The 11833-nt window shown below is 54.8% G+C and overlaps 1 protein-coding gene across 3 annotated transcripts; it reads left to right on the plus strand.

Annotated features, from left to right (window-relative positions):
- The first annotated feature begins 727 nt into the window (after positions 1–727).
- Positions 728–9968, plus strand: FKBP8 (FKBP prolyl isomerase 8). 3 transcript variants are annotated; one of them, XM_025458098.3, is made up of 9 exons: positions 728–855; positions 2214–2539; positions 4637–4806; positions 4979–5067; positions 5348–5568; positions 6192–6364; positions 8318–8395; positions 8893–9024; positions 9449–9968. In XM_025458098.3, exons 2-9 carry the CDS (start codon positions 2239–2241, stop codon positions 9533–9535), a joined length of 1251 nt encoding a protein of 416 aa, XP_025313883.1. In that variant the 5' UTR covers positions 728–855; positions 2214–2238; the 3' UTR covers positions 9536–9968. The 3 variants fall into 3 exon arrangements, with proteins under 3 accessions (XP_025313883.1, XP_025313884.1, XP_048954044.1); XM_025458099.3 differs by having other exon boundaries at positions 5351–5568; XM_049098087.1 differs by lacking the exon at positions 728–855 and adding an exon at positions 993–1045.
- The last annotated feature ends 1865 nt before the right edge of the window (positions 9969–11833 follow it).

Genomic DNA, 11833 nt, shown 5'->3' on the forward strand with positions numbered 1-11833 from the left:
GAACAAGATCATTCTGTGCTTGGGTAACTCCTGGGAAGGAAGTAAAACAGAGTGAGGGAAGAGTAAGTGTTTCCCCTTTTGCAAAACAAGATCCATAAAAGCCCATCTAATCGAAGCTGCCACCTTCTCCTGATGCCATGGGTACCTTATCACCCCTCAACAGAGGGTGCAAGGAGGAGAAACTCCTTCCAGTAGCCCTCCTGGCTCAGTCGTTCACCTATTAATTGAGCTCCTGTACGCAAAAGGCACCCTCCTGGGGATTAGACAGTCCACACGGGGGGAGGGGGTTCCGTGTACCCTTGGGTGATCTCTCCCCCTCGAGACCTTGGGTCCACATCTGTAACTAGGGCTTCAGGGTGGGTTTATCCAACAGTCCCAGAGCTGCCCTGACGGTCAAATCGGAGCTCCTCAAAGAAATACCTTTTAGGACTGTCCTCCCCAAAGTACCCCCCCACCCCACAATGTGAAAGTGCGTGGATGGGGGTGTTTATCCTCATTTCGCAGATGAGCAGGATGAAGCTCAGACCGGAACGATTAGTCCCGCTAAGCAGCGCGACGCGGATTGGCGAAAGGACTCCTATCCGGAGAGCCCCCTGCCCCCGCCCCCGCCCGGGGTGGAGGGGCAGCCTCTGCCCCTTTAAGAACGCCCCGCGGAAACAAGCAGGAAGGGGGTGGTGCTTGCTCCCGCGACGGATGCGCCCTCGGACCAATGGGTGCCGCAGTCGCAGCAGCGGCGGCCAATGGGCACGGTGGGGGCGGGGCCGGGCGCCCGAGCCTGGTTCCCGAGGCGCGGCGGCCGCGGCTGGGGGCGGGGAGGGGGGCGCAGGACCCCAGGCGGGGGTCCCGGAGCCGGAGGCACGTGTCCCGGGGCGCCGGCAGGGTTGCGCCGGCTGGGGGCGCTGCCCAGGCCGGGGCTGGTCTGGGTGCCGGGGCGGCGGGGGCTGGGGCCGATGGGCGGGGCCAAGGGCCGCCGGGGGGAGGCGAGCCGGGGGGTGCGGAGGGTCGGAGTGCTAGAGGGGGCGCGGCCCAGCGCGGGCGGCCGGGGGTGGGGGCCGAAGGGGGCTGAGGGGAGTGGGTGGGGGCGGTGCTGGCAGAGAAGTGCAGGGCCGGGGCCCCGAGGGTGCGGGGGGTCGGGGGCCCCAGAGTGGTGGCGTCAAACAGGCATGAGGCGTTGGGAGCCTGGGTGGGAGGTTGACGGAGAGCCAGGTCGAGGCGAGGGGTGTCTGGAGGGCGTAGGGTGTTATGCGATTGGGAAAGGAGCGTATGGGGACATCAGGGTGTTTACGGGTCGACTGAGCGGCTCTCGGGGGAGCTGCCCGGGTTGGGGGCGGTGGTTGGGGGAGGGGGGAGAGCGAGTATGCGGGCGCAGGGGATTGTGGGGGTGGGGGCAGGGAGGGTCTCAGAAAATGGGGCTGGAGCCCGGAAGGAGCAGGCAGGTGAGGGTTAGGGAGATGCTGTGGGTTAGGATGATGGCTAGGCTCTACGACCTCCGAGCTGGGGGCCTGGGGGAGAGGGGGAGTTCTTGGTAGCCCGAGGAGGGGGCTGTAGAATGTCGTGGGGGTCTTGACCACTTCTGTACAGGAGGCTACTTGGAGAGAGTGGTCAGGAGGCTCTAGGAGAAAGGGCTCCCAGGGAAGGGTTTGAGCCAGGGTCCTTGGTATTGGGGAAGTGGCATTAGAGTCGGTATGGAAAGAAAAGGCTTGGGGTCGTGGCAACCCTTAGGAGAAGGGGCAGCTGGAGGTAGGGAGTCCTGGTAAAAATTCAGTTCCCTTTGGGCTCTAAAAGTAGACTTCCTGAGACTTCAGTCCCTCTAACAAAATCCCAGTACCCCCTCTGGGCATTTAATCAGTTAAAGCCCCAGGTTCAAATTCTGTCCCTTGCAGTTGCCTTGCTATGTGACCTTGGGCAAATGGCTTTGCCCCTCTGGGCCTCAATTGCCTTTTCTGCAAGATATAGTGTGGAGAGGGGAGTGTTTCCTACTTCTCTGGGTATTTGTAAAAACTATAAAATAATTAGCTGTAATAACAGTTATTATTGTTTGGGACTGATTGATGCTCAGGGTTTGATGTGTGGGGTCAAGCCCAGGTTGTTCTTTACCCACCGTATAGATGAGGAAATTAAGGCCTGGAGCCTCCAAGTCACATAGCAGATGATTGGCAGCATGGTGAATGGATGCAGAGAGGAATTCTTACCCCATCCATTCCCCCCACCAGGGCCAATTCCCGTCCCCCCAGCAGCATGGCATCCTGTGCTGAGCCCTCTGCCTCAGGGCCTGAGCCCACTGCCCCACCGCCTGCTGGGGTCCCACCACTTGAGGACTTCGAGGTGCTGGATGGGGTGGAAGACGCAGAGGGCGAGGAGGAGGAAGAGGAGGAGGAGGAGGAGGAAGACCTGAATGAGCTGCCACCACTTGAAGATGTGGGGCAGCCTCCACTGGAGGAGGCTGAGCAACCTGGGGCCCTGGCCCGAGAGTTCCTGGCCGCCATGGAACCTGAGCCCGAGCCCGCCCCAGCTCCGGATGAGTGGCTGGACATCCTGGGTAAGGAGCAGGGGTGGCTTGGGTTGACCCTAATGGCCTGGACAGCTCAGGATCAGAAATGACCTTGGCCTAGGCCCTCCTCTCCCCTGAGCCTCCTTTTCCCCTTTCTGCTATGAAGTAGATTGGAAGTTAAACATGTAATCACGGTGATCGCCAGCCATCGGCAACTGGTTGAGACACTTCATATTTAAGAACCCCTTTCATTGTCACATGCACACACGCACATGCACATTGTGTTATGTTCCTGTTTCCCAGAGCTGCTAAGAGCGGCTCAGAGAGGCTTAGTCACCTGCCCAGGGCCACACAGCCAGTATGTCAGGTGCTGGCAACTCCCAGCCCCCACTGCTGCTTTTTTAATATTTGTCTGGTGAGTACCTGTCCCCTGAAAATGTGTCTGGGGGTCAAATAGATCTGTGAACATCCTATTTTGTTCAGTCCTCTGTCTGGCTCATTGTAACTGCTCAGAGAAGTCCTGCAAGGAAGAAACTAGGGGAACCCACACACGTGGCCCACCATGTGCCCCATGATAGCAACTCTGGAAACTAGAGAAACATATTGCTACTGGTGCTGATATCTAGTATGTTAAATAATGTTAGAATCTGCTAATAAATGTAGCAGTAAAACATCATTAATCGGATCACTGATACTAATATTAAAGCAATAGTATCATATAATACTGATACTGATAACACAGAATTGTTACTAATATCATCTCTACTGCTAATAGAAACGTTACTTCTAAAAATAACACCAGGTAGTATTTACTAAGCACTGGTTCTGTGCAGGGCCTGTGCATCATATTTTAGCTTCACAGTAACCCTCTGATGTAATTCTTACCATATTCCCATCTTACAAATGAGGAAACTGAGGCTCAGAGAAGTGGAGGTGTTTGCTCAACAGACAGCTTCCTTTGCTATATTAGAATTTGGGAAGGTCTTCTCTACTGTTATTAAGAGCTGCCATGCTGTGCCTCTAAGCACAAACCTGACTGTGCATTTATATTTGAGCCAGCTGCTTTCTGAGGTCAGAATTTGGGCTTCCATACAAGGATACTGAGGCCTTGAGAGGGCACGTGATTTGCCCAGAGTCTATCCTGATGGCTGCTTGTAACCCTACCAGCACATCCATCATTAGTGCCCAGGAACTTAAAGACACAGGATTCCTAGGGACCCACTAGATCAATGGTTCTGAGACCAGATATGGGGCATATATAAGCTGGGGAGCAGTACAGAAATTTGGAACATTCTAGAATATTCCAGAATATTAATAGATATTTCCCTGTCCCTCACCTTCAGTCTAAGGTCTGTTCAGAGTTATGGTATATTCCAGACTAGAATAGTATAGAATCCAGGTAAATGTCAGAATATGGGTGATTGCAGGTGATATTACGATGACAGGCCTCACAGATATAAGCCCTCGCTTGTCTCAGTGGTTGTTGTGGGATGACATTGGCTATCTTTGTTTTGGGGGTACCTTGAGTGGATTCGTGAAGGCCTCATGCATGCTCAGTGGCTGTTGGCCTTTGATTTACGGGGGCATGGAGGAAAACATGGGCTGTGAGGCAATTAGGGGCACTTTGCTTATAGGTCTTCTCGCTCTGTTTAACTTTTAAATTTGGTGACATTGTGCTTTGGTAGGGACTCACTCCTGGTGTCACAGGCACTCTGCTAACCAAGCAAAGTGCTCATTGGGTGTCACCAGGGGGCCCCCTGATGACCCCATTTCATGGCGAGGTAAACTGAGGCCCAAATGTTGAAGGGCTGGATTGGAGCCAGGAGAGGGAGTGGAGGGTGGCTCCAGAGTCTTTTCTGGACATCCCTGTCAGCCTGACTCTGCTGGGCAGGAGGACTTTTCTCAGCACTTTGCCTTTGCTATCTTAATTTTCTTAAGGTAATGGTCATACAGGCAGCCATTATCATCACCCTTTCATGCCTAGTGTCCCGCCAGGGACTATCCCAGAGGCATGGGGTCACTTATCCAGTAAGTGGCAGGGCAGCTGTTTGAGGCTCAGCAGGGTGCTGGAAGAGGAGTGCTTGGGGAGCAAGCACCCATCTGACCTGCCCAGTGACAGACTGCTTGTCCCTGATTCCCCGACAGGGAATGGGCTGTTACGAAAGAAGACGTTGGTCCCAGGCCCACCTGGCTCGAGCCGCCCAGCTAAAGGCCAGGTGGTCACTGTACAGCTGCAGACCTCGCTGGAGAATGGCACTCGGGTGCAGGAAGAGCCAGAGCTGGTGTTCACCTTGGGCGACTGCGACGTCATCCAGGTGGGAGGGGGCGAGGGGCCTGGCATCTGGCCTGGGGCCCAGTGGAGGAGGCCGGGGCTGCAGCCTGGAGGGGGAGGAGGTGGGCTGGGGGGCGGGGAGATGGTGGGGTCAGAGCAGGAATGGTATTGCTACTCTGTACCTGAGCCTGACTCTCTTGCCCCCACATATCCAGGCCCTGGATCTCAGCGTTCCACTCATGGATGTGGGGGAGACAGCTATGGTCACTGCTGATTCTAAGTACTGCTATGGCCCCCAGGGCAGGTGAGAACCTGTCACCAGCAGGATCCCTCCCTGTGGGGGACCCTTTTGCTTACCAATTTTATAGAAAAAGAAACAGACTTAGGCAGGGGAAGTCACTCATAAAGTCAGGTAGCTCATGGGTGGCAAGTCACTTCCCTTTTGCTTTACTGAGGAGGGGGTGACGGTGGGGCCAGCTCCCAAGTCTTGAGCCTTTTCCCCCCTGCTCCCTAGCCAACCCAGTATGACGGGTTCATTCGTGGTGGCCGCTGGGTCTGAGTGCTGCTCTTGCCCCATCCCCCAGCAGGAGCCCATACATCCCCCCACACGCGGCCCTGTGCCTGGAGGTGACCCTGAAGACTGCCGTGGATGGGCCTGACCTGGAAATGCTCACAGGCCAGGAACGTGTGGCTTTGGCCAACCGGAAGCGGGAGTGTGGCAATGCCCACTACCAGCGGGCCGACTTCGTGTTGGCGGCCAATTCCTACGACCTCGCCATCAAGGCCATCACCTCTAGCGCCAAAGGTGACTGCCACATCAAATCCCCCCACCCCCTGTGAAGGCATCCACTAGTGCCAGAAACATCAAGCCACAGAGGGCTTCAGACTCAGAATGTTCTGGAGTATTTCAGAACAGAATATGGATAGATGTCCAACTATTCCTAACCTTTAGGCTAGGGTCCACTGTAGACTTGTGTGGTATGTCCCCAATCAGTGGAATGTTATAGAACTCAGGTAGGTGTTAGAATGTGGGTAACTGTAGATCGTGTCAACTATGTGCCCTGTGGTTAAGCCTTCGCGTTGCTTAGGCTCTATCTTACAGACCCTTCAGGAGTGCCCTGAGGATGGTGCTGGTCTTGGCCCCTGTTAGAGATACAGAAACTGAGACGGGAGAGGCTTGAGGTACTCTGAGGAATAGATGGTGGAGGCCCCGCCCCCAGGATCTCAGAGCCTCTCTCCCCAGTCTCTTGTGACTGAGGTTCTCTGAGGCCCTCCCCACCCAGTCCCCCCTTCCACCAGGGCCTGGGTGACACAGTGTGTGGGGAGCCTTTCCCTGGGGGTAGAAGCCAGCTGGCCCTCCACATGGGTGGCTGTGGGGGCTTGGCAGCGTGGTGACCACTGCCATGGTTGAACGCCATCCTCCCACAGTGGACATGACATTTGAGGAGGAGGAGCAGCTCCTACAGCTGAAGGTGAAATGTCTGAACAACCTGGCGGCCTCACAGCTGAAGCTGGATCACTACCGTGCAGCGCTGCGCTCCTGCAGCCTTGTGCTGGAGCACCAGCCTGACAACATCAAGGCTCTTTTCCGCAAGGGCAAGGTAAGCTGCAGGCTGCAGATGGATGGACCACGAGCTGTGGGCAGATGAGCATAAGCTCCGGCTGGGCAGGCTAGTTCCCCCCAACCTAGGACAGTGGGGCTGGTTCTAAACTCTGGATTTGAGACAGGCATAGGTGTCAACCAGCCAAGCTCTCTGGGGTACAGGTAGGGATACTGAGTCCCAGACAGGTGCTGGGGTGTGGCCTGAAACACAGCAATTCATTGACTGAGGCCAGACTTGAACCCTAGGTCTTAGGTTCCCTCTTATACCTGACACTACTTAGCGGCCCTTTGGTGACTGCTCTTTGCATATAATCCTCTGTGGTTCACTTGTCTCACGGAGTGAAAGCCAAGTCCTCATGGCAACCCTTGGGGCTCTGAGTCATCTGGTCCTCCCACCATCGCCTTCTACCTCTCCTCTTTCTTTTCTCCATTCCTGCTCAGCTTTCTCACTGCTTGCTGCCCAGGCCAGGTCTCTTCCCACCCGAGTGACTTTGCACAGGCTGTGCTCTCCACCTGAGATGTTCATACGTCGGATCCCCCCATGGATCCCTCTTTCACCTCCTTCAGGTCTTTGCTCTGATGTCACCTCCTCAGGAAGCTCTCCCTGCCGTGCCCACCTGACCCCCCTACCCCGTCTTCATGTTTTCCGTGTTGCCGTCAGCACAGGCAGGCGTCATCGTGGCTGTTATGTCCCTTACTAGGAGCTGGAAATTTTGTGTGTTTCACTCACTGGTAAATCTCTAGCCCTGCAAACAGGGCCAGGTACACAGTGGGAGCCCAGTAAGTGCTATGGAATGTAGGGATGAATTTTGCCTGTGTAGACTTGATCATAATTGGTTTTGCCCCATCTCTGTTCATCCCCACCCCTGTGTCTGTGTGTGTTTTGGGGAGAGGTTCAGCACCTTTCAGCAGTAAACTGAGGAAATTGAAATACAAGCAAACTGTAGGGGCAGCCCCGGTGGCTCAGTGGTTTGGTGCCTGCCTTGGGCCCAGGGTGTGATCCTGGAGACCCGGGATCGAGTCCCGTGTCAGGCTCCCTGCATGGAGCCTGCTTCTCCCTCTGCCTGTGTCTCTGCCTCTCTCTCTCTCTTCTCCGTATATTCTTATAAATAAATAAAATCTTTAAAAAAAATAGTGTTAAAAAAAAAGAACAAGCAAACTGTGGGTCACCTAGCCTGTTTATGAGAGGCATGAATAGGGCCTCCTTCCAACCAGCATTTTTTAAGCACTTGTGTGCAGGGGTCTGTGTTGAAATGTGGAAAGAAGATGCCATCTCTATTTTTTTCAAGGATCTATAATCTTGGGGGTAGTGGGATTATCTGATCATGTAGCCTCACACACATTTACATTGCCGGTTTTAGGTGACAAAAACCTACTCAAACAGATTCAAGCAAGAGGAGGAATTAATAGTTTATAAAACTGTCAAGTACCAGGGTCTTGCTTCAGGCATGGCTGGATCCGGGTGTTAAACAATGTTGTAGGGATGCTTTGCCTGACTGCTGTAGGTTTTCCTCTCATGGTGACCAAGATGCTTCTTCCTGTCCGCTCAAAAGTTCAAGGCTTCCATCCTCCCTGCTTAGTATCTGGTTTCTCAGTGACACCAGAGTAGTTCCGGCTGGATCTCATTGGTTGGCTCTGAATCATTCACTGTAGTCAAAGTTTTGGAAATGTTCAGTTGGCTTCTTGAGCCAGCCAGGGTTGAGGCCACCACCCAGGTTTCCTGCAAAGGATGAGACTGACATGCAAGGGAAGGAGCAGATTGGGATGACACTGAACCCAGTGGGCACTCATGTAGTTCTGAGGGCTTGGGAAAGATATGAGGGTGGCTGGATCCCTGGGGTGATTGTTGGTGATAGATTTGGGACTAGTCAAGGTGGCCAGGAGCCTGGCAGAGCTGAGCCTTTTGAAGAAGATCATGGTCTCTTGTGATGCCATCCATCTCCTCCCACAGGTGCTGGCCCAGCAAGGGGAGTACAGTGAGGCCATCCCCATTCTGAGGGCAGCCCTGAAGCTGGAACCTTCCAATAAGGTGAGCAGAAAGGAGGCAAGCTTGGGTCTTGCCCTGCCATCTGGTGGTCTTCCCCTTGTCCTTTTGGCTGCGGCTCTCCCTATGGTGCCCCAGCCTGGGCAGTGACAGCGAGGGGGTGGGTGGCCAGAGAGCCCCAGCCAGCTTGCTGAGACTCCCATCACCCCTGCATAGGTGGTCTGGGCTCACCTCTCTCCCAAAGGAGTCCCAGAGCCAAGGGTGCCACCAACATGGCCAGTATCAGCAAACTCAGCTTTTCTCCCCAAATCTTCCAGTGTTCTGGCCACCTTGTGCTCTGCCCCATCCACTGGTTACTTAGGGAGATAGAGGTGGCAGTCCAGTTTGCTGATGCCCAGGGTGGGGCCGATGGAACTTTTATGGCCCAGTGGTCCTAGCCCCAAAGTGACTGGGGGCACCAGAAAAGCAGCACATCAGAAATGATGGTCAGGTTGGCTGCTTCCACTGTGTGTTCTTAGCCAACTGACACCCACCTCTTGTAGACGATCCACGCAGAGCTATCGAAACTGGTGAAGAAGCACGCAGCCCAGCGGAGCACGGAGACTGCCCTGTACCGGAAAATGCTGGGCAACCCCAGCCGGCTGCCTGCCAAGTGTCCTGGCAAGGGTGCCTGGGTGAGCGGGGGCTGGCAGGCACAGGGATGCTCTGAGAGGAGGGGCAGGGGCTAAGGGCGGGGCACACCACGTAGAAGGAGTTTCTTCATTTTGCAAGCATTGTCAACTGGGCTGTGTTGGACTACACGGTACACAGAGAAGCCTCAGCCCCATGCGGCCAGGGCTAGAACAGAAGATGGAACACAAGTTGGAGGGCCCAGGGTGGGGAATGATAGCTCTTCCAGAGGGGAAGGGGAGGTGTTCTAGAACAGGGGACATTTGGCTTGAGTTTTGATGTATGAGTAGGAGTTTTGCCAGAAGGTGGGAAAGGCATTGTCAGGCAGTGGTTTGCTGGGAGGCCTGTTTGGACCATGTTGGTAGCTGAAGCCCGGGGTATCCATCTTGACTGCCCTCCAGCCTTCTCTTCCCTCCCCTTTATCCACAGTCCATCCCCTGGAAGTGGCTCTTTGGGGCGACTGCTGTTGCCCTGGGGGGCGTGGCTCTCTCTGTGGTCATCGCTGCCAGGAACTGACCACCCAGGCGGCCACCACCCCCTCGCACACCATGGACCCCACCCCGCGCTCCCTAACTTCCCCAGGCTCCCTGTCCACTGCCCTGTCTGATCTAGCCCCCTCCTCTGGGGCGAGAGCAGTGAGGTGTGGGGGCCATGTGGCCCCAGTGAGCCAGGAGGGACTGTGGCCCTATAGGAGGAAAGTGAGGCAGGGCCTGGGCTTCATATCCAGCCAGGAGGGAGGGGGCCCTCATTCCTCCAGACCCAATTCCCACCCCCACCCCCTTGGGTTAGGTCTCAACAGAGGCCAGTTTCTCCTTCCCAACAGGCCTGGGGGCAGCCCTTTCCCAACTCAGTCCCTGTCCAAGCGTCAACCCCTGCCCACACCGCCTGCTGCCCTCTGTCCAGGTTCTCCTTCTGACCCCTCCCGTGAAATAAAGCCTCCTACCCCGCACTCTGCCGTCTCCAGTACCTTCTTCCACTGTCACTTGGGGCTGGGCCAGAGATGGCCCATGTCACATCCAGGGCCACGGACCAGAGTGGAGAGTGTCTCCTCTCAGGCCACCGTGGCAGCAGACCTGATTTACAGAGGGGGAATGGAGGCCGGAGAGGTGAGGTGATGCGTTCAGGGTACCCAGCTGGATCTCGCAGGAGTTCACACTCAGCTGGGCTGGTTCCTCCACTTTTCTTGTCTCTGTTGCCCCATCTGAAAATGGAGATCCTGACAGGACCTAACTGGGGATGGTGCTGAGACCTCAGTGACCACAGGGGGCTGGCTACTCTGCAAACTGACAGCTCCAGTCTGGGTAGCAGCATAGCCAGTGCAAAGGTCCTGGGGCAGGATTGAGCCTGGTGCATTCAGAGTGAAGAAGAGTGTGTGGTCAGCAGAACTGGATCCTGCAGGGACTAGGGGGAAGGGTTGGGGTTGAAGCTAGGAGTTCCCCTTGATCTCCTTTAGTTTTTCCCCCAACCTGGGGCTGTAGGTGCTTTTCCCATACATGCTGCCACCAGAACAGGCAGAGCCAGTGTTCCAACTTCTGTCAGCACAGCACCTGAGGCCCATCTCACGGCTTCATCCTGCCTCCGGGAAAGGGGCTCTTTGGGAATAGGTCACCACAAGGATCTGTCCTGCACCTGTCTCCTAAGCCCAGGAGGGAAAGCCACTGGCCACAGCCACCCAGTAGAAGGTAGCGGTTAGGCCTTGAACTTGCCTGCTCCTGGCCCCTGCTCTATGAGCCATCAGGATGACTCTGGACACAGATCTGTGGGTAGCTTGAACCTGCTCCTCCTTTCTACACCATTCAGTCCCTTGAGGGTTGTACTTTATACTCAGACAGGAGGGGGCTCTGTGGGTTGTGCTGCCATAGGGGCTGTGGGTTGGCCAAGTTTGGGGGGGCAGAGTCCCAGGTAGGATACCCCCTCCTCAGCCTTGCTGACCTCAGGCTAGGAAGCTGGCCTGGACTGATGACCGTGGGCTGGCTAGGGTGACTTCCTGGCCTGGGTTGTGAGGGTCATTGCTGCCACCATCCCCAAGTACTGCTTATGTGCTGGCATGGCACTAGTCTACCAGGGACCCACAGTGGCTTCATTTCTGGGCCCATTCTTCACATATTCTGGAGACAAGTCCTATGTCAGGTAGGTATATTGTGAATATTTTTTTCATTCTGGGGCTCACTTCATTTTCTTAGAGCAGATGTTTTAAATTTTGATGAAGTCCAATTTACATTTTGCTTTTCTACCATTCTGTGTGCTTTTTGTCAACATTTGCTGAACCCACTTTGTAGGGATTTTCTAGGCTTTCTTTTAAGTGGTTTATGGCTTCAGCTTTTCCATGGAGATCACGATTCACCTTCAGTCAATGTTTGTATACAATGTGAGGTTGGAGTTCAGGTCCATTTTCCGTATAGCCTATCCAGTTGTTCCAGGAACATCTGTGGGGAAGACTTTCTTTTCCCTAGTGAATTACTGGGGCAGTTTTGTTAAAAATCCATTGATGACAAGTGTGAGTCTTCTGGCCTCTGTTCCATCCTCAGGGCCTCTGTCCTTTTTGTGGGTCCCTTATTGGGTTGCATGCTCTCCTGAAGGCTGTAGCTTTTTAGTAACACTGGAGTCAGGCTTTGCTCCAAAGTTCTTTTGGTTGTGCCCATTATTAGCTGAGCAGACCAAGGCCCAGAAAGGAGGGTCCCATCATCTGGAAACAAAAGGCAAGATTAGGCCCAGGTCAGCCTGCCTTCAGAGCCCATGCTCTGACCACCAGCCAGTTCTGCACCTCCTTACAACTTCTAGCTGGGAAACAGGCAGAGAGGCTTTGAATGCCAT

The sequence above is a fragment of the Canis lupus genome, chromosome 20 (genome assembly GCF_003254725.2).
Source record: "Canis lupus dingo isolate Sandy chromosome 20, ASM325472v2, whole genome shotgun sequence".
Classification (NCBI taxonomy): Eukaryota; Metazoa; Chordata; class Mammalia; order Carnivora; family Canidae; genus Canis; species Canis lupus.

What these genes read in the sequence shown, in the direction of transcription:
- FKBP8 (XM_025458098.3), top strand. Translation starts at nt 2,239, where the DNA reads ATGGCATCCTGTGCTGAGCCCTCTGCCTCAGGGCCTGAGCCCACTGCC. An exon ending in AGCTGGAACCTTCCAATAAG is followed by an intron (nt 8,396 to 8,892) that starts GTGAGCAGAAAG and finishes CACCTCTTGTAG; the next exon opens with ACGATCCACGCAGAGCTATC. An exon ending in GTCCTGGCAAGGGTGCCTGG is followed by an intron (nt 9,025 to 9,448) that starts GTGAGCGGGGGC and finishes CTTTATCCACAG; the next exon opens with TCCATCCCCTGGAAGTGGCT.